Raw genomic sequence first — 27531 nt, 5'->3', positions numbered from 1 at the left:
TAATAATAATAATAATAATAATAATAATAATAATAATAATAATAATAATAATAATAATAAATTAGTGCATCATGCTAACAACAGGAGATGCTGTAGTCACTACACTACTACGAGAGCATGTAGTGACACTAACTAAAGGGAAAATGTTGTTATCAAGGAGAGAACAAAGACAGTGTTCTGTATTGTACTTCTTTTTTTTCGCGCCATCTTCGTTATCTTTTTCTTTTTTGCCTATTTTCCTTAGTGTGTACGCGCCAGGAATGACGATGAAGAACGTGATTCCTCAATCAGTAACACACAACTAATACCATCCGACGTAATCGCATTACAGGAAACGGGCACGAAGCACACTCTACCGGGATACGATTGCTACGAGAGCCAAACGGCAGAAAAGGCCGCCATCCTAGTCATCAAGGCGATCATAGCTATCGAACACAATAGCATCGAAAGCTCAGACATAGAACATGTGCTAATAGGAATTATACCTATGGAAAAAGAGAAAAGGAGGAAGTATATTTATCGTCAACGCGTACAGTCCACCGAAAGAGAGAAACGCCAAATTTCGCGAAATTTTCCACGGAGCCCACAAGCTAGCGAAAAACAACACGCTAGTAATCCTTGGCCACTTCAACGCCATGGACAAGAGCTGGGGGTACCAAAAGGGAAAACACCGATTACAGCCATTCATATACGTATCACGAACATTTGCGAAGTTGCTCAAGCGTGTAAACCAAGGCACAGAAAAGAGTTCTCAGATACACGCACAGTTACGCAAACAAGCAGAAGTACACAGGAATCTGCAAACGCGCATGCGAGATAGTAGTTTTGCAGAAGACACGGTGGACGTGTCTACACACAGTCACATATAACAGAACTCATTACTACGTACTGCATGTAGTAACTTCGAACTGTTGTCTTAAGTGCTAAACTACTACTGCAAATTCTGTAATGGAACACGGCATCACAAATTTGGGCACTCGATGCTGCATATATAGTAGCTATACGACCGTAAACATGATTCTATAATTGTATTGTTTGCTTGCAAAAGATGGCCACTTGTAAAACGTATGCTGCTTGCATACCTTGTTTTGTTATGAATCGTTTAGTGTTCTTAAATTTAAGCCATGGTTTCACGACAGCCGATTACACAAAATTCAGTAGAAGGAAGGTATGAAGGAAAAAAAACGACGCTTTTAAGTGTCTTAAGGAAGCGAGCTTGAACTTTATGAAATATATGAAAGGGCCTTGCTTCTTTCACCAGTCAATGAGACCACGCTTCTCGGCGGGGATCTCAGTAGAAATATGAATTAGAATACGGATGAAGTTCAAGTTACAGATAAGTCTCAATTAACATTCGTCAAAACAGCAGCGCACTGTGCAGATAGGCGAATCAAAACCTTCTTATCTCTCCCTGGGCGGTCACTACCTAACCTAATCTGATTTACCCAAACCGATTTGAATTCAAGCGGTCACGACCGTTTTCAGTACCTTGTGTATATATATGCATCATGCCATCGTCATTCTCTAAAGTCGGACATAATGACGACTTTGTGAAATGTCTACGAAGACAGCAAATCAGAGCTGTTTGTGCTTTACGTGGAAACAAACAAACAGTTTAATCGCTTTCGACGCCGTTGCCTTTGACGTTCCGGTCCGAACTCAGCATTTCTGAGACAAAAGGTACAGTGACACACAATTTCAAAGGTGCTCTAAGATACTTTGACTGATTGAATGTTTCATTAATTATTAACTATTAAATAAATAATTATTAGTTCATCGATTGATCTATCGCAGGATTAATTGATTCATTAATTGATTAATTGATTCATTGGTTGATAAGATTTTGTGGCACAAGAGCGACTGAGGCTAACCTCAGAGGGCCAAGTACAGGGATTTCAATTTTCAAACAAATTTTGTTTAGTGACGTGAGTACTAAAACTAAAATTGGCGACTTTCCGAGATTTTCGACTGATGAACAGAAAGAATGATAGAACTACGTCGCTTTATCGCGGAAGCCAGTAAGCAGGTTCTATCAAATGCTGGGCGAAAGAATAACAAAACACTGACTTTATAGACACCGTGCAGTCACGTTGAAGCACCTATACTGTTTTCTCCAAGCAAGCCACCAACCTTGCCCTTTCTTAAACAAATTTGACACCTGTGCCCTGCGTGACGTTGCGAATCCCAGAAAAGGCAGGATGTGAACCAACGACGGAAACCCGCAGTGGAAATAAAAAAAATTTAATCCGGCTAAGTGCCTTAGATCACTAGCCAACGTTTCCTCTGGTGGGCCTTAACATTGAAGGCGCCCGTGTCACTCCAGGAGTGTTTGTTTTATAGCGTTGGTATTTTGACGTCACGTTGTTGTTGATGGTGCCGGCCACCTGCGGGACAAACTCAGAAAAGTAAAGTGTAAAACCTCAGTGAGGCATTAACGTTGTGTATGATTATGTGGCACATGTCACTGTGTGACATCGCCCAGACAGACAGCTCTGTATATTATTTACTCTTCCATTTTTTTCTATCACCTTTTATACCCTTCGCCTCTTCACCAGCGCAACGTAGCAAACCGAAGATATCCTGGTTAACCTTCATGCCATGGTTTTGCTTTTGTCTATATATATCTCTCTCTTACATATAGTATCCCACTTTTTATGAACTGTAAAATTTATTCACATTGGCACCTTGATAACTATAAAAGTACGTCCATGTTTTTCCTGAACCAGACATTGTTTTTTAAAAAAATGCTGTTTTCTCTAACTCATTTCACTCTGATAATCAAGTTTTTTTTTCTTTCTTTTTTGTGCACTCACGATAGTGCTTCTTGATGTTTCATGCATTACCTCAGCGAACCTGTGTATGTGGGCCCCTTAATGGCGAGAGAGAGAGGTAGAACTTTATTATGTCCTTGATGGGGTTCAGGGGTGGCGGGGGTCGGGAGACTAACCCCCAATGCCCCACTTCCTCAGACGGCGGCCAGTCCTTGCATTCTGGCGGCGTCTTCGGCCATCCGGATAGCCCAGAGCTGCTCCTCTGGGTCCAAGCTGAGCAGCAATGTCTTAATGGCGAACTTCACCTCCGCCGCGGGTAGGGCAGGTATTGCACTACCTTCGGGATAGGCCCACGTATGGGGAGTGCTTAACTCTTGCTTCACCTCCACCGCGGGTCGGGCCAGCATTGCACTGTCTTCGGGATCGGCCCACGTATGGGAAGCACTTAACGCTTGCTTCACCTCCGCCGGGTCGGGCCACTATTGCACTATCTTCGGGGTCGGCCCACGTATGGGAGTGCTTAACGCTTGCTTCACCTCCGCCGCGGGTCGGGCCGGCGTTGCACTGTCTTCGGGATCGGCCCACGTATGGGGAGTACTTAACGCTTGCTTCACCTCCGCCGCGGGTCGGGCCGGCGTTGCACTGTCTTGGGGATCGGCCCACGTATGGGGAGTACTTAACGCTTGCTTCACCTCCGCCGGGTCGGGCCAGTATTGCACTATCTTCGGGGTCGGCCCACGTATGGGGAGTGCTGAACGCTTGCTTCACCTCCGCCGCGGGTCGGGCCGGCGTTGCACTGTCTTCGGGATCGGCCCACGTATGGGGAGTACTTAACGCTTGCTTCACCTCCGCCGCGGGTAGGCCCGGCATTCCACTATCTTCGGGATCGGCCCACGTATGGGGAGTGCTTAATGCTTTCTTCACCTCCGCCGCGGGTCGGCCCGGCATTCCACTATCTTCGGGATAGGCCCACGTATAGGGAGTGCTTAACGCTTGCTTCACCTCCGCCGGGTCGGGCCACTATTGCATTATCTTCGGGATCGGCCCACGTATGGGGAGTGCTTAACGCTAGCTTCACCTCCGCCGCGGGTCGGCCCGGCAGTGCACTAACTTCGGTGTCGACCCACATATGGGGAGCGCTTAACGCCTGCTTGACCTCCGCCGCGGGTCGGCCCAGCATTTCACTATCTTCGGGATCGGCCCACGTATGGGGAGTGCTTCACGCTTGCTTCACCTCCGCCGCGGGTAGGCCCGGCATTCCACTATCTTCGGGATCGGCCCACGTATGGGGAGTGCTTAATGCTTTCTTCACCTCCGCCGCGGGTCGGCCCGGCATTCCACTACCTTCGGGATCGGCCCACGTATGGGGAGTGCTTAATGCTTTCTTCACCTCCGCCGCGGGTCGGCCCGGCATTCCACTATCTTCGGGATAGGCCCACGTATAGGGAGTGCTTAACGCTTGCTTCACCTCCGCCGGGTCGGGCCACTATTGCATTATCTTCGGGATCGGCCCACGTATGGGGAGTGCTTAACGCTAGCTTCACCTCCGCCGCGGGTCGGCCCGGCAGTGCACTATCTTCGGTGTCGACCCACATATGGGGAGCGCTTAACGCCTGCTTGACCTCCGCCGCGGGTCGGCCCAGCATTTCACTATCTTCGGGATCGGCCCACGTATGGGGAGTGCTTCACGCTTGCTTCACCTCCGCCGCGGGTCGGCCCAGCATTCCACTATCTTCGGTATCGGCCCACGTATAGGGAGTGCTTAATGCTTTCTTCACCTCCGCCGCGGGTCGGGCCGGTATTGCACTGTCTTCGGGATCGGCCCACATATGGGAAGCTTTTTCCTTACCGCGTCAGCGACATGAAAATTTCCCTCGACGGTAGAGGTATACAGGTCCGCTGTAAAAAAAAAAGGATTCGGGTATCACGCAGTGTTCTATAAATTTCTTGCTCCACAGCGCCACACACCTTCTCAATTTGGCAAGCAAACGAAAAGGTCACGCAAGGTTGACAAACTTTCACATAAATGAACGCAACGCAATAAAAAAGAAGATGTAACATAATTTTCACCAGGCAAAGAGATACGCAAGGCGTGCTTCTGAATGTCAGAGAACGATGTACCTGGGTTCAATTTCCGTTTGGCGCGCAATTAAAAAAAAAAAAAAGAATTCGCGACACTACGGGACAGCCATTTCCCGCCACATCTCTTACAACTCACATCTAGTATATAAGAACCACTGATTCATGAGTTGATAATCAGTGCGGCGAAATGGAGAGTTTTGTGCGATTATCGTTCGAACAGCAGGCATCACATTTCCAGGAGCAAGTTTAATTAAGCATAACACGCAAAGCTAGTGCTCAGCCTTACAAGTAGGAACCGGTTTTATTAGGCTGTTGTGCACTGCTGCTTGTCGTTCTGGGAAGAGGACAGCAGTGACGAGTCCCTTGGCGCGCAAAGCCGACAGACCATCATGACTGCACTCTCTTGTCATTGTCTATATCCGTCGCACCTTCACGTTGGACGCAGTCGTCGTCGTCTGCTGATGAGGTGGCTCGACCCAGTGCCTCGTAAACCCCCGGTATCAAAACAAGACCAGCAGTGCACGAGGTCCCCCTTCGCAGGCGCCGGCGCGCGCGCCTCGGGAGGAGCGCATGCGCCCGCGGTCCAGCGCCGCGCCGCGGGCCCCGGCGAACGCGCGCGCCGAGCCGTGGTCGGACGCGGCAGCGTCGCGGCGCTCTCGAGCGGCGAAGCCACGCGAGGAGGCGGTGGCGGCGGCGGCGCCCAGCGTTGAGACGACGACGACGACGCGACCAGGCCGCCCAACGCGGGGCCGATGAGCGGCGGCGGCTCGAGCCCGGGGCCCTGCTCTGGAGCCGGGCCCCCCGCGCTGCTGCTTGCACCCTCACCCGCCGCTGCGGCGAAGAACACGGAGGCGGCGGCGGCACCTGTTGTCGCCGCTGCCGGCCACTGCCGCCGGCTGCTGCTGCTGTGCTGACGCCGCGCTCACGCGCCGCCGCGGCCGCCTGTTGCTTCTCGGCGGCGGCAGCAGCTGGAGGAGGCCTCGCACGGCAGGCCCACCGCTCGCGGCGCACGACGACGCGGACCATGCGCCCCGGCAACGGAGGGCTGACCCCGCTGCAGCTGGGCTTCTGCGCCAACCTGCTATGGATCGCCGTGCTGCTCACCACGCCGCAGGGTGAGTCCAGCGCCTTTCCTCGCTGTCTTCAAACCCTAACGGGAGACGTGGACCTCCCCTGCCTTCCACTTGCTAGCTGGCGAGCAGCTCGGCAGTGTCTGTACTTCGCAGAGGCGCCCAACGTGTCGGGTGTGCTACTACCGCCTCTACAGGTTACGTCTGCTGGCGACAGACGATCGACGAAGCGTCCCGAGCCGTTCCAGGTGTGCTGCGCTATCGTTGCCGTTCATTCCTGCATCGCTCGCCGGCAGAATTCTACCGAAATCGGGACCGCGAGCCGGTGTGCCGCAACACACTCTTCGTTCGTGCGCAATGCTTACCGGAGCAAAACTGTTGCGGTGATTCGCGCGCCCCCTGTCCACCGGACCTTGGAAGTGCAGTAGCAGGAAAGTATACGACGACCGCTGGCTGTGTACTGCTTGGTTAGGCTCAAGTGTATGTCGCTCCGGATGAGGCCTTAGATTAACACGCGCAGATCACGAGCGAGCGTCGCTGAGTTCTTCCGCCAGGAGCGACTTTGTCCGCAACTATAGTTGAAACACGCCGGGTCTTTGCTGACCGAACGCTGCGCTCGCATGCACACTATTCTTTCGGCACGTGAGTTGCGGTGCCACCCCGCGCGAGTCGCCAACTCGTCCCCTACTCTGAGTGTTTCTACAGAACGAAAAATATATGCCATACCGGCGTAACTCACTTTCGGACACGAGTAATGGAGCCAGGGAATTTGAAGCGGCTGATTATGAGCACACATGCCACGTCGTGCTCTCCATCGCGAATAAGAAATCTGATCCAGAGTGCTACCGATTCGGGTTTGAATTTACGCATTGCACTCCGTGGTCGGCGAACAACGCTAGCGCGATTGCGAGCCACGCAAAGGTGACGAAGCAGACATAAAAAAGAAAGGGGGGGGGGGGGAGCGGGCGGTGGTGCGGCACGCCACCACCGTCGCATTAATCACCCCGCGTCATTCTTCACGGCCCTTCTGCTCGCTCTACGTTTATCGCCATTGCTTCTCGTCGACAGCGGCGTGTGAGTGATGATGGAAACTTAGGCTTACACATGAATACAATGAGCGCACCTTCTTTCGCTGATAGACTCGCTGGGTTAAACGCTATAAAGCGCACTTGTGGAAGTGCGCCGCATTAATTTTGACCATATAGTATTGCTGGCCGCGCACCAGGTAGCTTTCTGCTCCCCTTAAAATGCGATCGAACCCACGACCTAGTCGTGAACTCGCGTTCCTTTTGCGGCACCGAATCGGGCTTTTCGCACCTGATACCTCGGTGATGTTTCTATTTACTTTTTTGCGCATCAGTTCTGTTCGGCTGGGTTGTACAATACGTACAGACACCAAAGACGACTGATGTAACCAGCACAAGAGTGGACACGGGACAATAGCAAGGCGACAAGGACAAGCGCTGATAGGCGCTTGTCCCATCTTGCACCAAACACGAGCTCATTTTGAGCTTTACGCTTACGTGTGGCATTTCGGAATGCTTCTTGAATGGCTTTAACGATCCGGGCGTACTTATACGCCTTAGCGGAGGGCTTGGACATCTCCCCCCCATCGCAGGTACAGTTCTCTTAAGTTGTGCAGACACATCAGCACAAGGAGTGTTGCATTAAACTGCTGTGAATTCCTGTTCAGTGTCGCAATAAGTACAAAAAAGAACAAGAAATGTTGCTTTTGTGTACGAACATGCCATTAGCAAAGTTCAAATCGAGAGCACCGTGTATTTGAAGTTCCACCACTTCGCGTGCATATGGACTTATATCTATATAACCGCGTTACATTTTTAGGCGCGTATAGAGCTCTTAGCAGAAAACGCGGTATACGCTGTCCTTGACAAGCATTTGTGATCTGTGAAGTCGTCTTACTACAGATTTTGTATAATTCAATTCTGGGGTTTTACGCGCCAAAACCACTATTTGATTATAAGGCACACCGTAGTGGGGGACACCGGATTAATTTTTACCCCCAGCGGATCCTCGACGTGCCCCCAATGCACGGGGCACGGGCGTTTTTGAATTTCGCCTCCGTCGAAATGCGTCCGCCGCGGCCGGGATTTGATCCCGCGACCTCTGGCTTAGTAGAGCGGCACCATTGCCGCTAAGCCACCGCGGCTGGTAAAAATTTTGCGGATGCAATCTATGCCAAGCGGAGCTTTAGAAGACCATTTAATTAAACGCTTTAAAACTAACGGCGATGCACCGGCCGCGTTGGCTTATCGGCTATGGTGCAGCGCTGCTAAGCACCAGGTCGCGGAATCAAATCCCGGCCGCGGCGGCCGCATTTCGATGGGGGACAAATGCAAAAACGCTCATGTCCCGTGCATTGGGGGCACATTGAAGATCTCCTCATGGTAAAAATTAATTCGCCGTCCCACACTATGGCGTGCCTCATAATCAAATCGTGGTTTTGGCGCGTAATATCCCCGGATTCGATTCTATAAGTGATGCATACAATTTTGTTTACTTTCATTCGATGCAACAAATAACAGCGCGCAGCTCCAGTAGAACACACCGAATGACTAAATCAAAGTAAAATGAATATAGAGTTGGAGTAATAGGATTAACCGCAATTTCTTCTTGTTTTGTCTAGAAATCGTACGTAACGGGACGCGCTTAGCGTTGACAAATGGCCATGAAGAACCCAGTAGCAAATACCAAGCGATTAAATCGAAGACACAAGTAAATCGAACAATTCGTTAAATCTAGTTTGCCATTCATTCAAGAAATCGGTGCGCTTTAACGTTTCATGTGAGCCGACATTTATATGTAAAGGTATTATGTGAGAAGTTAATAGTGCATATAAATACACATGCATACTTCGTTAGCATACAAAGACTGTATAAGTCACTTCGCTGGTAGTTCCATATAACTTTCGGCGATCCTGAATTCTTGTTCCCTTGCCCGGCTATTGATCATTATCTTTGTCATCTGCATATTACTCTTCAACTACACTTTTACACTCTCTCTGTTAAGGTCTCAATCATTTGTTGTAATTCGTCCCCAGCGTTACTGAACAGGACCACTGCAAACCGGAGGTTGCCGAGAGATTTGCAGTTGCTCCTTGCTGCTAAGCCTTCCCCAGTTTAATAGCTTGAATACTTCTTCCAAGCATGCACCGCATAGCATTGAAGAGATTGTGTCTCCTTACCTGATCCCTTTCTTTCCAGGCATCTTTCTACTTTTCTTGTGGAGAACTAATGTAGCTGTGGAATATTTGTGGATAATTTCCAAGATATTTGCGCAAGCCTCCTGTACACCTTGATTACTTAATGCCCCTATGACTGCTGGTATTTCTACTGAATCAAATGCCTTTTCGTAATCTATGACAGCTATATATAGAGGCTTATTGTACTCTGCGGATTACTCGATTACCTGTTTGATGACATTGATGTGATCCACTGTAGCGTATTTCTTCGTGAAGCCAGCCTGTTCTCTTGGTTGTCTCAATTCTAGAGTTGCCCTTATTCTGTTGAAAATTATCTTGGTGGATATTCTACACAATACTGGAAGTAAGCTAATGGGCCTATAATTGTTCCATTATTTAACGTCTCCATTTTTGTGGATCACTATAATGTTTGCATTCTTCCAGTTTTCTGGGACCCTTGCAGTCGGTGGACACATTGTATAAAGAGCCGACAGTTTTCTAAGCATTATGTCTCTTCCATCTTTGATTAAATCGACTGTTATTCCATCTTCTCCTGCCGCTCTTCTTCGTTTCATGTGTTGCAAGGCACATTTAACTTCATAGATAGTTATATATGGAGATATAACTTGTTCATTACTACTTCGAATAGACATATCGTAGCTGCTCTGGGTACTGTACAGGTCACTATAGAATTCTGCCGCTGCTTTTACTATATCTTCGAAATTGTTGATGATATTACTCTGCTTACCTTTCAGTGCATATATCTTGGCTTGTCCTAGGCCAAGTTTTCTTTTCCCTGATTTCATGCTTGATCCATTTTTTACTGCTTCCCGAGTCTTTCTTAAGTTATAAGTTCGAATATCTCTTATTTTTTCCTTGTTGATCATTTCTGACAGTTCCGCGAATTCTGTGTGATCTCTTGAGTCGGACGCTTTCATTCTTTGTCGTTTCTTTATTAGGTCCTTCGTTACTTGGGTAAGCTTACGGATTGATTGCTTGTGAAGCCGGCCTAGTTGCTGTTTCATTCATTACTTCTATGTGATCTTCATCTCGCTGTTCTAAGGCGGCGTATTTTTGCAACTACCAGCCTGAATTGGTCTCCTTTTACCCTTACTGCGTCTAAGTTGGCCTGTTTCTTCTTGACCAATTTTACTTTTTCTCTCTTCAAGTTGAGGTGAATCCTAACCTCACTAACCTACATATGAACCAGTCTATATGTCTTAACCTATGAATGTCCGCAAATATATCAGCCGAGACAGCGACTATATTTTTGTGTCGGTGACCAGTTTCCTTGTTGACTGTCTTTGAATCTACTGTTTGCGCCCGACGGGCATTTTATTTCTGGACAATCCTACAAACTGTTTGCGTGCGATATAGACTGTACTTCTAAGTTTATTTCTGTTAGTTGCTTTTGAGAACTCTTTATTTTCATGTCTCTTTTCACTTCACTGTCGCGAATCGCTGAGCTTTGTTGATTCCGAGATGTTCCGTTAATTCTATTAAACTTCTCTTTCCAACCCAGCAGTTGCCAGACGGCCACGCGAAACCCGGGAAAGTAGGCGAAGGAACCTAATAATTTATTACCGACGGCGTTTCGCTTCTGAAAGCAGCTTACGCGCAGTAGGAGAGAAAAGAGAAAATAGAGAGAGAGAGAGGGTTTTCTAATAAGAGCTTGATGTAGGCGTGGCGCCACGTTGCACGAGCGCTTTCTTCTTCCGCACTCGTCATAATGCGGAGGCGGCGGCTAGATCTATCGAACCCACCACTTCATCCTTAGCGGCAAAAGGCAATAGCTACTGAGCCACCGAGCCACCGCTGCGAGTTCTAATAGTGTTACAACCGGCCCCAAGTAATAATAATAATAATAATAATAATAATAATAATAATAATAATAATAATAATAATAATAATAATAATAATAATAATAATAATAATAATAATAATAATGATAATAATAATAATAATAATACGCTAAGTTGTACATCCTCTCCCTCTTAAGCATGACAGCAACGTCATCAGGCCATCATCGCTAGCGCATCAGCGAGTCACCGCCATGTCGTGCTTCATCTGCAATCTGTCCGAAGGAATCAGGCAGTCTGCTCAGCAAAGATACTCGAACCCTGTCTCGTCGCCGGCAGTATAAATAACGCCCGGTCATGCACAGCAGCCGCCTTCGATTCGCAGCCGTTTCAGCTGCGCATGAATTCCCCATTTAGTTCCATGTCCCTTGTGCTGTCATCTCGCACGTGCCCCTATATTTGCACGCGACAATAGTGAATAGCTCGGCGATCGATAAAACGTGGCGGCAAATTACTCCCTCCTTTTCATAACTGGCAGTGAGGCGGAAAGTATTTACGTGCGGCTGTTTATTCTTGCTCCATACATGTTCATATACTAACATGCTAGAGTTAGATGAACCGCAATAAAGTGCCACAGACAGGCTGGCCGACGTTTCGATAGGTGAACCTATTTTGTCCAAGGCGGCCTCGTGACTTTTGGCGTGTTGTACTCTAAAATTTCTCTACACCCTTTAGAGCTCATCTCGTCGCCGAACAATAATAATCTTGCTTGCATTTCCTTTCTTTTACTTTGCGCTCGCTAAGTTCTTGTCAGGAACGCTACGTCAGGCTGATGCGCGCATAAAATGCACGCATATAAATGCACGATAATAAATGCGCGCAAAATAGATGACGAATGTCGCTTAAGGACAACATCAGCTCCAGATGGTGCCAATTTTTCTTCTAGCGTAGATGTAAGTGATTGGTAGAGTGACGTCACATAGGGGTCCCTTGTGGCGGCGACTATCTGCAAAGGAAGAAACTGGAAACAAAAACAGCATGAGCGCTGGCATATTGCCAGCGGTGTTAATATATTGAGAGCTTGTCCAAGAGGAGGGAGGGAGGGAGGAGCGGGGGGAGCATTTTATCCGGTTTCATCAAATTTTAATCGCAGAGTGTGTTTCGATGCATCTGCCGTCTTATGATATTAAAAACCACATTGGGAATTTTTTCGCTAGTAGCCTGTGCGGATTTCATCGGAGGTGTTTCATCCCCCAAGTGAACTATGGGCAGCACATGGATTTGCCTAAACTTCATACTTCAGGCTTCGAATGACCTCGTGGATCCTTAACTAACCTATTTGAAGTTTTCTGCCAGAAAAATCGTGGTAGGATATAATCAGTAATTTAGACCTTAAGTACTAGAGCAAGTACTGAATCTCTCGATGAACTCCAGTTGTTAAAATCAGTAAATAGAAGTGCACTGCGTATGCTCATGTAGACCACTTTTGTGTCCGCAGTGTAGTAAAATCTTTGCAAAGCTAGAAATTTTTCTCCAATTCAAAGGAATTCAGGGCGTCACTAACGAGAGCAATTGTATAGCTCCCAAAAAAGAAAATAGCGGTGAGTGTTGCTTACCGAACGCAGTTCAGGTTTAGTGACACGCGTGGTAGTATTTTTAATCACGAAATATTACACAATGAAACGACGCATGTGCACAGGTACAAACCACTTGCCTGCTCCTCGTGAGTCCAAGCACGCAACACAGTTGCGCCACAAATGACATTTAATAAAGCTGCAACGCGCTTTCACCATGACTCACCCGCTTATATCCTATACAAATTCATCTGATGGTCTCCTCGCACAGTTAATCGCTTTTTTTATGTCGTATTTAGTACTGCGTTTCTTGCATTTTTGGTATGGAGTTGTTCTGTACTTCTTGTATTCTTTGTTATTGTAAATTTCGTTTTTACCTTATGCCCGTGTGAGAGAACAATATACAATACCTTAACCCCACCTGCTATACTTATCTGTGGGCGACTGCAGGTATACGATCGAACAAATGAATAAATAAATACTATCCACGACTTCTGTGGTGACCGAACGACTGCAGCGCCAGATTTCCCCCTGGTGCACATTTGTGCGAAACTGAGGATTATTCGTGGTCTTCATCTTTTTGTGATGAGTGGAGTGACGATCAAAAAACAAGTGCGGCCGCATCATGATTATACAAAAAAAAAGGTCCGGACGGAAGCAACCAATCGCACATTTTTTTCGAATCGATGTATTTTCTTCCGTCATCATTTTTTAGGTTGTGGTGTGAGCTAAAAAAAACACTCTTGCGTGGTTTGCGTCAGCGTTATTACTTAGAAAACACTTTATGCGGCAGAGACAATGAAATCACGCAAGAAAGAGTGAACTGTGCCACTGTGATAATCAGATTAAATTAAAAATTTACAATTAAATTAAATTAAATTTCAGAAGCTCCAAGGGGGGTAAACTAAAATATTGTTACGTTATTTCCCTGGATTTAATTTTCCCTCGTAATCCGTCTCAAGATAAGAAATTGACGTACAAATTCTTCAACGTATGGCACTCAAAATTGCGCTTTTATTTTTGTCATTTTGTGTACTTCGTCCTTCTGATTGCGCTTGTACGGCAATTTCGCGAGCACTCTATAATTAGAAATTGGAGGTTATAACGTAACTTTATTCATTATTCGATGTTTCTGGCAAATTTTTTTTCATTGGCATCATGTGACGACCAGCCTTCATTTTCTTCGTTACTGAAAATTCGCTAAATTAAAACCTAAAACTTCAACTTGTTACGCTTTCTAGTCGTGATTGGCGACCTTAACGGTTACCAAATAATGCAAAAGAGAAACCGCTAATTCAGAGACTTCGAAGTATAAAACTAACTTCGCTGCACACTAAAAGAAAGTACAGCTGTGAGAAATTAAGGTTACTTCATCCTTACTAAGACGCTGAATTTTTTTTCTTTTTAACAAAAAGTAGCCACATTTAAGGTCATTTGCGCTGGGTTTATATTTCTTCGCTTTCATCGCTGATAATGAGACCCATGAGAACGGACACTAAATACATTTAGCGCGATATGCGCGTGGTTATGAAGAAAAAGACAATAAAAATCAAATTTAAAAAAAGGCTTCAAGTTTCAAAGAGTTCAAAGGACGAGCGAAATCCCTAAAGGTGCATCGTACAGAAACCATGTATGAGCAGATCACACGTTAGCGGGCGCAGGGGAAATTACTTGTTAAATTACTTAAAGAAATGATAAATAAATGGAATTGAAAGTGGACGAAAAAACAACTTCCAGCAAGTAAGGAACGATCCCACAACCTTCGCATTTTGGGTGCGATGCTCTACCAATTGAGCTACCGCGGCGCCGTTTTCCCATCCGCTTTCTTGGTTATTTATGTTTCCTACCAGAACCCTGGGAGTGTAAGCCAGCGCTACCACACCTTGGCAGCGATGTGGAATATCCTTTCTGCCGCAGGCGTGTGTCGGCAGTGTAGTGCGCATGCGCGGAGCTATAGCTGGCATTGCCTTTCTTTTGCGTTAATATCAAATTACCTACGCAAGTGACGGCCCTTGAGAGAGTGTTGGGCTCCGGATTATAACTTCTATTACTTGTAGTTCTTTAACATGAGTCCCAAAAGCAATGTAAGGAAGCTTTCTTTTTTTTCATTTCGCTCTCACTGGAATACAGCTGCTAGAGAGAGAGAGAAAGAGAATAAACATTTATTTGGCAAAACAAGTAGGCAATTGTCTCGGTAAGTGGGGCCTTCACTCCAGGGCTCCATTGCCATGCGCGACTTCGCGAGCCCGCTGGATCAGCCGTTGCTGTTCCTGCCGGCTTGTGCTGTGCAGCGCAGACTCCCTAGAGGACCGTGGTCACAGACTCCCAGACCGCCTACGCAAGCTACTGCAAGGGGAACATCTCTCTCGCGGCACCAGCGATCCTCACCAAATGCAAATCACCGGGACGGGCCGTTGAGCTCGTGTGCGTCCCAGCTCACTCGCAAGTGGAAGGCAACGCACTCGCCGACCACCTATGCCCGAGAACTGTCAATCCGGGCCGAGGACGAGCCAGACCTACCGCACCCCGTGACAAGTTACGAAGAAATCACGCAAATGTACAGAAGCGGCAGATGTAGGCTTCCGCGTCCGCATCCGCAACTCAGCCGAATGCAGCAAACGATCGTGCGACGCACGCAAGCGGGGTCGCTAGCGCATCCCGTGCTCTTGCACAAGATGTTCCCAACAGAACATGACAATTCATGCCCGTTTTGCAGACGATCAAAAGGCACTTTAGCACACATCCTTGCAGAGTGCACTAAGCTCAAGAACACCCCACCATCCCTACCCCCCACCCTCCCCAGCCCCAACCCCCCGAGAGATGGGAGACCTTGTTGTCCAGCCCCGACCTACCGACCCAGCTCGCGCGGGCGGCTAGGGGTCACGAACTGGTGGACGCATATGGGACCTGAGAAGATTATTCCACCCCATCTGGTGCCGGCGCGCACCAACTTTTACTAAGGGCTCAGTATAAAAGTCGATTCTCTCTCTCTCCCAAGAGGAAAGGGTAGGGTTGGGTATAGGAGGAACACCCGAAGGGTTAGGGCATTCCGATCGGTATTCGAATCAGCAAGACAACGCTGTAGGCACTGGGTCACCATGCCGGACACTTGCGTGTTCGCAGATGGTATAATATAGCTGGATTCACAGGAAGGCGCGCGTCGCTGATTCAATCTGAAAACGAGCATGACGTGTCTCAGTGCCACCGAATCACGTCGCCCGCAAGGGCGCCGCAGTGGAACTGCTTAGCGGCACTGTTCATTGCAGCTCACAGCCGTCCCTCTGATCTGCGCTCTGGTTGACCGACTCGTCTTGCCTGAATACGGCTGATAGGGTCGGGAACTTTGGGTCCTTTACGCAGGGGCAGTTCAGTTTGTAGCCAGGGGTGCTATGCAGGATTGCCCGAGTTTGACAAACCTCGGGACCTCCGAAAGTTCTGGCGACACCCTCAGATGGCGTCAAGAAATAAATTCGACCCTTAGCACGCCTCCAATTTCATTTTCATTTCTATATTCACCCAGTGGGCTACTATCACTTGGACGATATCTCGTGGGTGACCGAAAAGGTAGTACCCCGCTCAAACTTTCGGTACCTTCTTTCATTTCTTCGTCGTCCCATTACCTACGCAAGCAGCCGCCATGGTGGCGTTGTGGCTTTGGAATTGCTCTGCTAACCGAGGTCGCGGGATCAGAATACTGACCACGGCGGTCGCATTTCGATGGGGGCTAAATGCAAAAAGACCCATGTAGTTATACATATAGGGGCACGTTAAAGAGCCTCAGGTGGTCAGAATGAATCCTGAGTCCCCCACTACGGCGTGCCTCATAATGAGATCCTGGTGTTGACACGTAAAACCCCCGAATTTATTTAATATAATAATGACCTGGTGCAAGATAAGTTACGGGAAAAACTATATCCACATATTCGAAAGAAAGGAAAGGGTTGGCTTGAGAACACGCCACGTCTACGCTGTTCGCATTCGACGGTGGATACAATGTCCCAAAAAAAGGAGCAACGCCCGTGACGCGCTTCAAGATGCTGTGGCAAGCGGCTTGCGCCGAGTGTGTGTGTGTGTAGATAGCGGGACAGTCACGGTATCGCGACGTTTCCTCGTTAACAATAAGAGGCGCTGGCGCGCAACAACGCCCGCTTTTGGAGCGAGGAAGCGGCGGCGTGCGCAGGGTCGAGCTCGTGCTGACATACGTGGTTTTATCTCGACATTTTGTATTCGGCTGCTTTCGCGCGTTCCGGCGCTATCTTTGTTCACTGACGGCCGTCAAGCAAACTCGGGCGAGTAAGAAACTCGGGGCATCCTGCATAGCCCCCTCGGACCCGTGTTTTGCAACGTTCCATTTCAATTTGCATTCTTCTTATCTTATCGTGCGTCGGGCCGAGTGAACGATCCCAACAATCCCTGCACTTCGAGAATGACCCGCTGCAGCCTCGTGCTCAAGTCGCGCTTCAAGTGTAGTGTGGCCTTAATTGCGTTTCTCTTTCTGTCAGGCAACGATAGCCAGTCATATATAATGCGTACGCGTACCTCATTTGAAACCATACACGACCTCGTAGGGGGATGGGGACTTGGAAGTGATCAACAGTAGTCGAACGAGGAATGTCTCACGCTGTAGCCGACGTTGGCTCCAGCGACATAAATAGTTCGAACACTCTTGATCACGTGCTTCAGTTGCGTTACCGCACAATGCTTTTGTTTAAAGCAGTTGAAATTCAAACAAGACAAACGTTCACAGGAAGCTTGAGGCTTGAAATGACCCGCAGTAGTAGTGCAACAATAGTTGTCGCTGAATTGCCAGCGTTTCGACAAGGATACTTGTGTTCATCAGAGCATCTGACGACAACAAGTCACCGTGCTGAAACGCTGGCTCTAGCGAAATCCATTGTTCCACTACCACCGTGGGTAATTTCAAGAATATCAGTGTTTTGTGCTCAAAATTGATTAATTTCGTCGTCAATTTACTGAACTCTTTATGACCTGTCACTTAGTTCTTTCTTTTCTCTTTACTTCCCTTCTTTCTATTATTGTTCATATCCGCTCCCTCCTAAAGTGCATACGCTGCGTTGTGCCCATCTAAGTGGCAGTTACCCACCTGCTTCTTCTCTTAATCCTTCTATGTCCCTGGTATAGTATATCTATGTATAGTGTGTTCTCAAACCGAATAATAATGCAATTGATCGCGTAAATTCTAGTACATAAGTAAAGCTCGCCATTCGCGGGTACGAATAAAAATAACAATAAGAAGTCACCTGGAATAGATTAAGCCACCCTTTCTTATGCCCGAGGTGGTGTGGAGAGGAGTGTGTAAACGTGTCGTTGCGAGGTAGGATAAGTGGTGCCGCGGGCGAGACTGCTGCTCTCATTGTGTCACCGACCATATCTGTCATTGTTCGACTCGCGCATAAGAACGCGACGACCGACTCGGTCGGTGCTCGGCTTCCGCCATAGAACTCCACACGACACAGCCGGACACCCTATTTGACGGGTGTTGGACGCTCATCCATCACTGTGCAGATCGCGCGGCGCCTCCCCGTTTGACTAATGACTCCGACGCACACTGCTTCTCCCGTTCGGCGCTTTGCGAATACTTGCCACTTTTATTCCTGCCAAGACGCGTTTCTTCTTATTCATTTTTCTAGTGAATAAAAAGAGATAAATTCTTCTTAGTCAAGGGGTAGTTTATTACTCTCACGTTGTATTAACGGTGATGGTTGCGAATTAAACACCACCATGTGTGCGAGTTAAGAATTGAACTCTTTATTGGGCGATCTTTTCTCCGGAATGACAAACAACACTCAGATCACTGTCATAGCTACGAGCACAGTCGTCGGTCGTCGAATATCATCACACAGGTGAAATCAGTCGGCTCTTTATACATCATAAATGTACCATAGCACATTCTAGAGTGATCACCGGTCCTTGTGTAAATTTGAGGTTACAACAGTATTCGCGTCGCGTGCGCGCGCAATTTGATTCAGACAAGGCACTTTCGCTATAGAATCGGCAAGAATGTTCGATAAATTTGGTCACATTAGGCGCGTCTTTCGCCGATCAATAACTGGGTAACAGTGATAACCCTGTGATAAAGATCAGCGGCAAAAACGCATTACAGTGTATGCGTGTCAGCGCAAAAATATGCACGATTAGATTAAAATTTCGGGCAGAATAAATCAAGAACTAAAGGTGAAGGAGGTGGAAGCAGGCATAAGTTTCTTTGTGATTCAAGACCTGTACCGTGTGTTCCTTTTAAACTTCCAAGGTAACGTTGTTGCACCTCAGTAAACTTCCTTCTCATTCCAGATTGCGCAGTGAAGCTTGCGTTGTTTTCCCACGGCGCTCGGCGAAACGGAAGATAAAAGGAGCTGGGTGCGGGTCATCGCGTGCCCCACGTGCTTGTAGCGGACAGCATGGTTGGGGGAAAGCGGTATTGGGGGAAAACGCGGCATCAAAATCACCAACGCAAGAAAACAAACCTGCATACCTCCAATGCTGCATGCGTAATCATGAAACGATATTTAATTTTCCGTTGCATGCATTCATACGAGATGGTGCTATACTTTTGGTTTTGATGAACGCTACATTCGTGCGCGGTATGTGGAAATCACGCAGAAATTACGCAGAGCGTTTGTCGTGCAGCTTGGGTGCCCCCATCCATGAGGACGTATACTTGACCTGCTCACGTCCTCGAATTTCAAGAATAGCAAGAGAAACGTAAATAATACTGGGGTAGCGGATCGTAAAAGACTGGTGGAGTGGCGGCGCAAATGTAGTAAACACGCACGGGTGGAAGAACAGTACATCTTTATGGCCATAATACTTTGCGATTCGACTAAATACTGTCAAGAGATGATATAAACAGGAAAGACACAGAAGAAATTGACTGTTCCTTTTACTGAAATATAAACATAGTAAATGAAAGAAGATCGAAAGTAGAAGGAAGGACAAGTTGCTGCTAGCGCGGGCCAAATTCAGTTTTTGTACGTGCGATGCTATATCGGGTGTTCTCTCTCTTTTTTTTTAGCTGCATCATATTTTTCAAACTCGCCTGTGACAGATAGCATAATTCTAACACTTGAACTAAATTACCCGACAGGATGGCCATTAGTTATACGAGAAATAAAAATGCTTAATTGAATAATTAATACAATTCCATCATTCAATTTTTATGGCGATAGCAATTATATGGACGCTCCAAGCGCATTTCCACCGTCGGCGTCGCCGTCGCCGCGAGGTTCCGGACAGAGTCCAAGGGCGATCACACCGTCGCCGCGCGCCCTACGCTATATGGGCGAGTGAAGACTTGCGAGGGGAGCCGACAATCGCGGCTCACTCTTGCCCGCGCGAAAGAAACGAAAGCGGGGAGGAAGCGCGCCGTCTTCCGCCGCGCGAGAGGCACCCAACGCTGCGAAGTACATGGGGAGGGGGGGAGAAAGGGAGGAGCCGGTGTTCTACTTCGGCTGCAACTGCGCATGTGGAGGCGGCGCGCGGTCGAGCGGCCCCATCTTGAGACCGATCTGCTATGGGGGCAGAGTCTATAGGTGCGTCGGTGGCTCGTAGCAGTGTGTATGTTGTGTGTTCTAGGCGCTCACTTTGCGTTGAAGCGATAGACAGCACGAATGTCACTTCGTTCGCGTTTCCTTACGCCAGCGTTTGACAGCGAGTTTCCGCGGTCATCGAGTTAGATGCATTCATGTTTGCTTGTGCGCCCGTGACACCATGCTCGTTAATTTAGTTAGTATGCCTATATTTACAAGTTGATACGGCCGATAAAATTACTATTCTTACTTCACATAGCTGTCCACTAATTTGCTATCGCAATCGATGCTTCGGCTTTCGGTTGAAACTGCGACATTTTTAAAGAAAGCATTGTTTTGTTCATTGGAGCTCTAGAGCAACTGGAACTCATCTTTCAACACATTTTCACACGTTTTGAAAATAAGTATCTCGAAAGCGACATCCTGAGATTTCGTTCTGAGTCAGTATGGCTTTCCGAGCTCCCCGGTTGCAATTTGTAAATTGCGATATGTGCCGTAAGGTAATTAATTAAAAAAGTCAGTGCAGTAATGCTGATTAAGCATTCTGATTTCTCGTAGAAGTAATACCCACCTCACCGAGGAATTTAGTTCAAGGGTTAGAATTGTGCTATCTGCCACAGGCAATTCTTAAAATTTGGTGCTACTAAGAAAAAAAAAAACGAGGAGGACACCACGTGGTATTCACCATTGCACTACAGCGTCGGCTGTGGCCCGTCGATTTTTCTTCCTTTTTTGCGTATTTATTTGTCTGTACTGAATCCTGCCCTACGAAGGCCGGACTGCGGCCCCTCAAAACTGTTTTGCCGGATGTGGAACATGCTTTCAACCATATGCGTACATTCACATGAACCACGGATCGCATGGGTCCAAAATGAGCGTAGTAGAAGAGTTAAAATAATTATCTCGATGACACCAGTTACCACCACCTTGCAGAGGATGTGCGGACAAAATCCATTCACTAGAAAGCGTGTCTAGAGCTCTCTTGATCTCGGAACACACCAAACAAATAGTTTCTCATTGTACTCGTTTTCGCCGCTGTTCTGCTCGCTTAGTTAATGACGAACTGTACCGTATGTATCGATGTAATAATTCGAGTGTCGTGTGGTGATCCGGTATGAACAGATAACTGAAACGACAAAGAATCAGAAGACACGGAGGACTGTAATGGCAGCTGAATAATAGAATTAAAGTCTTAAAGGCTCTTACTGTGATTTCACACTTTGGATGTAATAACTGCGGTCAGTGGTATAACACTTCACTCTTTATGACATTAAGTTGATGAATATGGCATAGATATCTAAGCAAATTAACTTTTTGTATGTGATTCATGTGAAATTCGCACTTTCTTGCCTTATAACTGATCAAAAAGGAAAAGAAAGACATCACGAATTGTAGCGGAAATGTCATTTAACGAAACTTTATGCCGTCTTAATACAGCTGCGCTCGTGAATGACGAGCCGCGCAATCCTGCGTCAACCTTATCTTGAACGCATAATCCCGCTCACAAACCGCGAAGCCCCGACAAAATCCAAGAATATTGATCTCAAAGTGTACTGCAGACATGATAAGAAGTCACCGCGATAATACAAGAATAAAGGATAAACGGTGCAGCGTGTCATGTATGGACTGCGAACGTTGTGCACGGTACAAGCTCTCAGGACGCCTCTTGATAAATTCCCCGTGCATGGTTCAAGAAGGAAGCATCTTCTTGAAAAGGGAGCTCAAAGAAGGGCCGCACAAGCTCTTTTCGTTCACGAGACCCGTTTGCAATTTAACAGGGCGCCTTGGTAATGATCTCGCTGTATATCACAGTGCTCATTGATCGCGCTGCTTGTTCGCAGAACGTTTCTTTTTTCGTTCGATTTTATTCTGCAGCACAAAGTGCTTTGTGATTCGGCGCCTAGTTCTCGGGGGTGGTCACTTAGAACTGTCCAGTTATCTTTGTAGAAAGGACACCCAACATCGGTACAGGCTATAGATAGTGTTCGAAAGAACTGGTTCAGAGCTGCATCTGAACCGCCTATATATACTTTCCGTAATGCCGAACTAATAGATACAGAGGGTGGTCTCAAAGGTAGTCATTAAGCTTTCAATCAGGGTGTCTGAGAGGCTCGAGTGATTGCCTCGTACGGTGTCGTGGGCGTGAACTATTGGAAACTCCTTTTAACTTTGTAGTGCGCGCGCCTAGAGGAAAGCATGTTTACGATCTATATTACTTCGACCGGGGCGCTCGCCAGTCTTGCGACGCGGCGACAAGTTCTTGGGCAGGAGGAGTCGATCTCCAAACGATATAAACGAAGCCTGCGGTTGGTGCAGAAAGAAAAAAGGAAAAGATAATGTTTAAGAGGACAGCGGAATTGAGACTGGGACAAAAAAAAAGTGAAGGAAAAAGAAGAAAGGAACAAAATCTGACACTTAATCCCCAGAAGGCAACTTGATGAGAAAAAGAATAGGAAAAAAAAATTAAGTCGGAAGGACAGAGAAGGATCACTACGAAAGCGGATCGGGCCTGAAAAACCAATTATTGAATCCTCTCAAGCTTTTGTCAACCGGGGCGCACCGGAATCCGCCGCGCGCCGCGACCGCGAGACACGGCTCAGAAATGATCTCGCCGCCGGTAGAGGGGGCGGCCGACGCCGCCGCAGCGACAAACAGAAGGGAAAATGAAAAAAAAAATTGAAAAAACGGAAACGGAGGCACAGGAGTGGCAGTATGCTGGCAATCAGCGACCCCTGGGTACAAGAAGCTGACTTATAAGCGCAGAAACGAAAGAAAGGAAGAAACATAGGGTTAAATTTTTAAGGAAGCGAAAAGTCCGATCACGCACACGAGCATAAAGTTAAAACGCTACGCTTACGATAGAAAGAAAGAAGATAATAAACAGAGAGAGAGGGAGAGAGAGAGTAGCGGATGCGGTGTATAGAACGTCGTTCTATATACTCCATCTTGACTGTTTTCTATCAAGGCGCTTTGCTCTTTTCAAATGGAAAGCTTAGTCGCTCAGAAACAGCGGAGAAGGCCTTTCTTTTTCGTGTTCGGTTATAGTTGGTTGCTTTCGTGTTCAGAGCGACAGCCTGCTCCGCAGCACGCTTTGTGGAGGTCGCAGCGTCGGGTAACAGAATCAATGTTGCACATCGGTGCAAGCAATACAACACTGCCCCGTTTACCATCGGGTGTGCGGGATCGGTTGTTGGCAAACAAGAAGGTTAGCCGTTTGTACATTGTTTCTTTATGTTTCTTATGTTTAGTTTTAATTCTCGCCACAGAATACACAAATACCGCCTATTCTAGCTGTTTTCCTTTCTCTTTCCTGTTTTTTTATCCACATGCTTAACCAAAAGCTCAGAATCCAGACAATTGATTAATTCGAATAGCACGACGGATAGCACATTTATTTGCACTTCGAACTGGACTACTGGGAGAGGCGCGCACTATTTGCACGCGGAATCAAAGTGCATGATTGACTAATTGAGAAACGCTTCTTTTTAGCCACCTGTTGTCGTGGAAGTTTTACCCCTGTTTACATTAACTGTTGAGTTCACTGTGAAGTTTATAGTACCAGCTTTGACAGTCTGTGGTTGTAGCGATTTTTTTTAAGTTGCTGGTTTGTGACTCCGTTAACCTTAAACCAAGATAAATATATTTTAAAATTAATTTTGTTGGTATCTATTCTGTGTACCTTCTATGGAGATTGACGTTGGGCGTCAACGCTGATGCATTGGCAAACGAAGAGGAGGAGTAGATTTTAATGGCGAGAAAGGAGTAGAGGTCTGCTTGGAGAGCGTGTCTTCAGCCTGCTACTCCTCACTGGGGTAAGGGGAAGTGGGAAAAACAGGGAGAGGTAGGAGGCAGGTGATTATGTGATGGTACAATGAGCTACTATATACACGTTGTCCAATACGCGGTTGCGCGCTGTAGGCACAATACACGCAAGAGTAATCTTGTCCACAAAAAAGTTATCGCACAAACACATTTCGCACTGTCTGCACGTCTAACAGGTTCTAGAGGCGATCGTCCAAACCAGTCTCACGTAAAAATTTCAAGAGCGACTTTATGGCACGTTGGGCATGGTCAACTCTTCTCCCCGCGCGCCTAAGATCTTTTCTTGCGAAAAGAGGCGGCAGTCCAGCAATCAATACTAGACTTAAGTGTTCTTCGCTCGGCCGCATATTGAGGGCACATGCAAAGTACGTGAGCTATTCGGGAGTGTGAGAGACGCTACAGTCAGGGTCCCGTTCTTGTCCAATCTTGTGAAGTATCGGTGAGTGTGCGCCACACCGAGTCGCAAGCGATGGATGAGTGTTTCCTGGCCTCTCCGCAATCGAAGTGGAAGCAGGAATCGCAAACCAGCGTCAAGTCTATGGAGGCGCTCTTGCTGATGTTTGGGGTTGTCCCATTGTCGCGCCATAGAGGTTTTGACGGAGTTACGGAGCAATGCGTTGATGTCATACCGGGGAAAATGAAGTCTTATAATCTTCCTGTCAGCGTGCGCCTTTTTTGCTTCTGCGTCAGCCTGTTCATTTCAAGCTATATATTCCACAATGGCTAGGAATCCACTGCAGCACGATGGTATGCCCGCATTGAGACGCCTCAGCAAGCACAGACATGATATAAACCAGAGGACAATGTGCGGTTCTGTGATTCATATAATTGCTGATGAGCTGCAGTGCTGATTTTGAATCACAGAACACTGTTCATTTCTCGAGGCTTTGTTGCAGTATGCAGCGGATTGCTGCTTCTCGAACTAAGGTCAACTCAGCTGCTGTAGACGACGTTCTGTGGCAAAGGAGGCGCTCGATGGTTCAGTCACAGTGCTCACATGTACTGGAGTCAGCCATTCCAATGAGAAAGGCGCAGTAATTTGTGAAATCTACACTCAGTCGTATGCGGCACAGCGGTGTTGACAGAGGTCTGCCGGCAATCGCAGCTGCAATGAAACGTTTGAGGGAGTTCAAATATACGAATACGCGTCTTGCGATAAGGGTTAATTGCGTAAAATTTGTTAGCCGGTGAGAAACGGTCACCGGAAAATAAAAACATAATCAATATATGGATATGTCCTAAATTTTATATGAGAATATACGACTACTTATACGAGATCCCAATTCGTTTGCTTATTGAACGTAGTGCGTATGGGCAATATGATATTTCATTTTCTTCTTTTTTTTACCTCGTACGATATATGTGGGAAGTACGGGTTTTTATAAGGGATCATCATATGTTCCCATGAGATTATTATATGTTGACTATCGTGCGCGTTTTCGATAAGGGTGCGGTTGAAACTTAACTCGTTCGAATCAGAGCAGGGGACAGTTGCGCTCCGCCGGCGGTGCTTGGCTCGATCGGCTTGGTGCCCTCCTGACTTTTGTCCTCTCTCACTGTGACAGATCGCGCTCGCCGTTAGCGCGCGCTCTTGTAGAGCGCGGCGTAAAGCGCAGCTGGAAAACCGCGTCTCGCGGCAGCTGCGTCTGAGAAACGCCGACTGTGTATAAGTTCAGTGGCAGGTTCTGACTTCGTTGGAAAGGTCACTCCTCGATTTCGCCGTCGTCGGGCTTCACCGCGCGACGACTGAGCGGGAAGCGGAAGGGCACAGCTGTGCATGTACGTCTCACACGGGATGATTTGCAAGCGTTACGCGCAGTAGCAGCGTTTTGGGCGCAAAAGAAAATAGACCTGCGTCCCTCAGTGGCAAGCACGATATGTTCATTGTACACGGGCCATAAATTTCTCCTCACACATGCTGCTGATTATGCGTACAAGCGCCATCGGTAGCTTACTTACGGCGAAATGCACACAACCGCCTTCGTTTCTATTGTTTAGACAGCCAGCGCTTGGGTAAGGGGGAGGGGGGAGGGGGGTACAAATCTTATTGTTGTCAGGCTGCTATTCGGAGGCCTCTTGCTGTGCTTTTTTTCGCAAAACAACGTGACGAGCAGCATGATGGCGGGGACGATGAAAGGGTTTCCATGTCCACTTCAGTTTATCGAGACTTCAACGAGAGCTTGAGGCGCTAGCTATATAGCGATAAGTTGACATGGTCCTCCAGTTGATTAAGGTAACATATAAAACAAAAAAATTATAAACGCTGCCTGGCGCTGACTGGCGGTTTCTGTGCGCCTCCTGGCAAGTTTTCGATTATTTGCCTTCTAACAATTATACTTGCAATAAAATAAACCGAAAGAGCATTAGTGAGCACAGGTTGCTTACGATCTGAGCACAACGCTTTCAGAGTCGCAGTGTCCCGAGTTCGCTTGCGCTGTCGTCCAGTAGATAAAAGGCATCATTTTGCTTGGCTTTGCTGCATGAAGATTGTTCGCAAAAGTTATGCGCTGGCCCCTCACGGAATGGGAACGGGAGAGCCTTATGGCCGAAGCCTGGTTCACTCGCCCTGTACAACCTAAGCGTTTTCTGCTTAAATATTAATTGTACGAGGTTTTGTGTCGCAGACAGATAGCGATCGAGATTTGCTGAGCTTATCGGAATATTGCACGAAATATTTGTTCTTACATTTACCTCAACCACAGGGCATGTAAGGCAATACACGTATAGAAAAAAAAAGGAAAGAAATGACGGGGCTTTACGTGCCGAAACCACAATCCGATTATGAGACACGCCGTAGTGGGGGACTCCGGAAATTTGGGACCACCTGGGGTTCTTTAACGTGCACCTAAACCTAAGTACACGCGTGTTTTCGCATTTCACCCTCATCGAAATGCGGCCGCCGTGGTCGGGATTCGATCCTGCGACCTCGTGCTTAGCAACCCAACACCATCAGGGAAGGAGGAAATAAAGAGAGAAGGCAGGGATGTTAACCAGAAATGCGTCTGGTTGGCTACCCTTCTCTGGGGGACGGGACAAAGGGAATAGAAAGAGGAGATAGAGGAAGGGGAGGGGAAGGAAAGCTGCGATGAGCTCGCGCACGCACACGGAGGGTCTGAGTGAGTCAAAGGTGTTGACATAGGCCAGTCGCCCTCAAGAAAGACAAAAGTGCCTTCACAGCTTTGTAGGCCGACGAGCTAAGTGGACGATTCTCAAGCAGCACCTGCGCAGACAACGGCTGATCGTCCAGTCATCGCCGTACGATAGGTAATGTTTGTCTTTCCGACTGAAATCGATGACATTGGCACAACAAATGGTCGATGTTCTCTTCGATGCCGCAGACGTCGCATGCAGCACCGTCGGTTATTCCAATCAAAGTAGTGTACGCCTTCGTGAAAGCCACTCCTAACCACAGCCGGTATAGAAGCGATGCCTCCTGTCAGTGAAGCCCGGATGGAGGTCTGAGTTGGAGCGAAGGGTTCAGTTCGTGCAAACTGGTACGCCTCATATTTGGGGTGTTCCACTCTGCTAAAGAGAGCTCGCGCGCCAGGTGACGAAGCTGCCTTGCAGCGTCTGTCCTGGAAATAGGAATGCGAACGCCGTGTTGTTCTTGATCTGACGCTCGGGCAGCTTTGTCTGCTTGATAACTTCAACTGATTCCGCATGG

At 47.5% G+C, this 27531-nt stretch overlaps 2 protein-coding genes across 3 annotated transcripts in view; one reads left to right on the top strand and one right to left on the bottom strand.

Moving 5' to 3' along the window:
- Positions 1-4169: 4169 nt before the first annotated feature.
- Positions 4170-5888, bottom strand: LOC142575318 (uncharacterized). Of its 2 annotated transcripts, none has more exons than XM_075684580.1 (2): positions 5679-5888; positions 4170-4670 (listed from the first exon to the last, which is right to left on the bottom strand). In XM_075684580.1, exons 1-2 carry the CDS (start codon positions 5877-5879, stop codon positions 4617-4619), a joined length of 255 nt encoding a protein of 84 aa, XP_075540695.1. In that variant the 5' UTR covers positions 5880-5888; the 3' UTR covers positions 4170-4616. The 2 variants fall into 2 exon arrangements, with proteins under 2 accessions (XP_075540695.1, XP_075540694.1); XM_075684579.1 differs by having other exon boundaries at positions 4209-4670; positions 5282-5888.
- LOC142575315 (neuronal acetylcholine receptor subunit alpha-7-like) overlaps positions 5836-27531 on the top strand; it is a 362638-nt gene continuing 340942 nt past the window's right edge. The window contains exon 1 of the mRNA XM_075684576.1: positions 5836-5968. Coding sequence (XP_075540691.1) covers positions 5878-5968 — 91 coding nt within the window. The 5' untranslated portion in view covers positions 5836-5877. The remainder of the gene's footprint in view (positions 5969-27531) is intronic.

Source organism: Dermacentor variabilis, chromosome 3 (assembly GCF_050947875.1).
Source record: "Dermacentor variabilis isolate Ectoservices chromosome 3, ASM5094787v1, whole genome shotgun sequence".
Taxonomy (NCBI): domain Eukaryota; kingdom Metazoa; phylum Arthropoda; class Arachnida; order Ixodida; family Ixodidae; genus Dermacentor; species Dermacentor variabilis.
The sequence above is the reverse complement of the archived record's forward strand: the minus strand, read 5'-3'. Positions and strand labels throughout refer to the sequence as shown.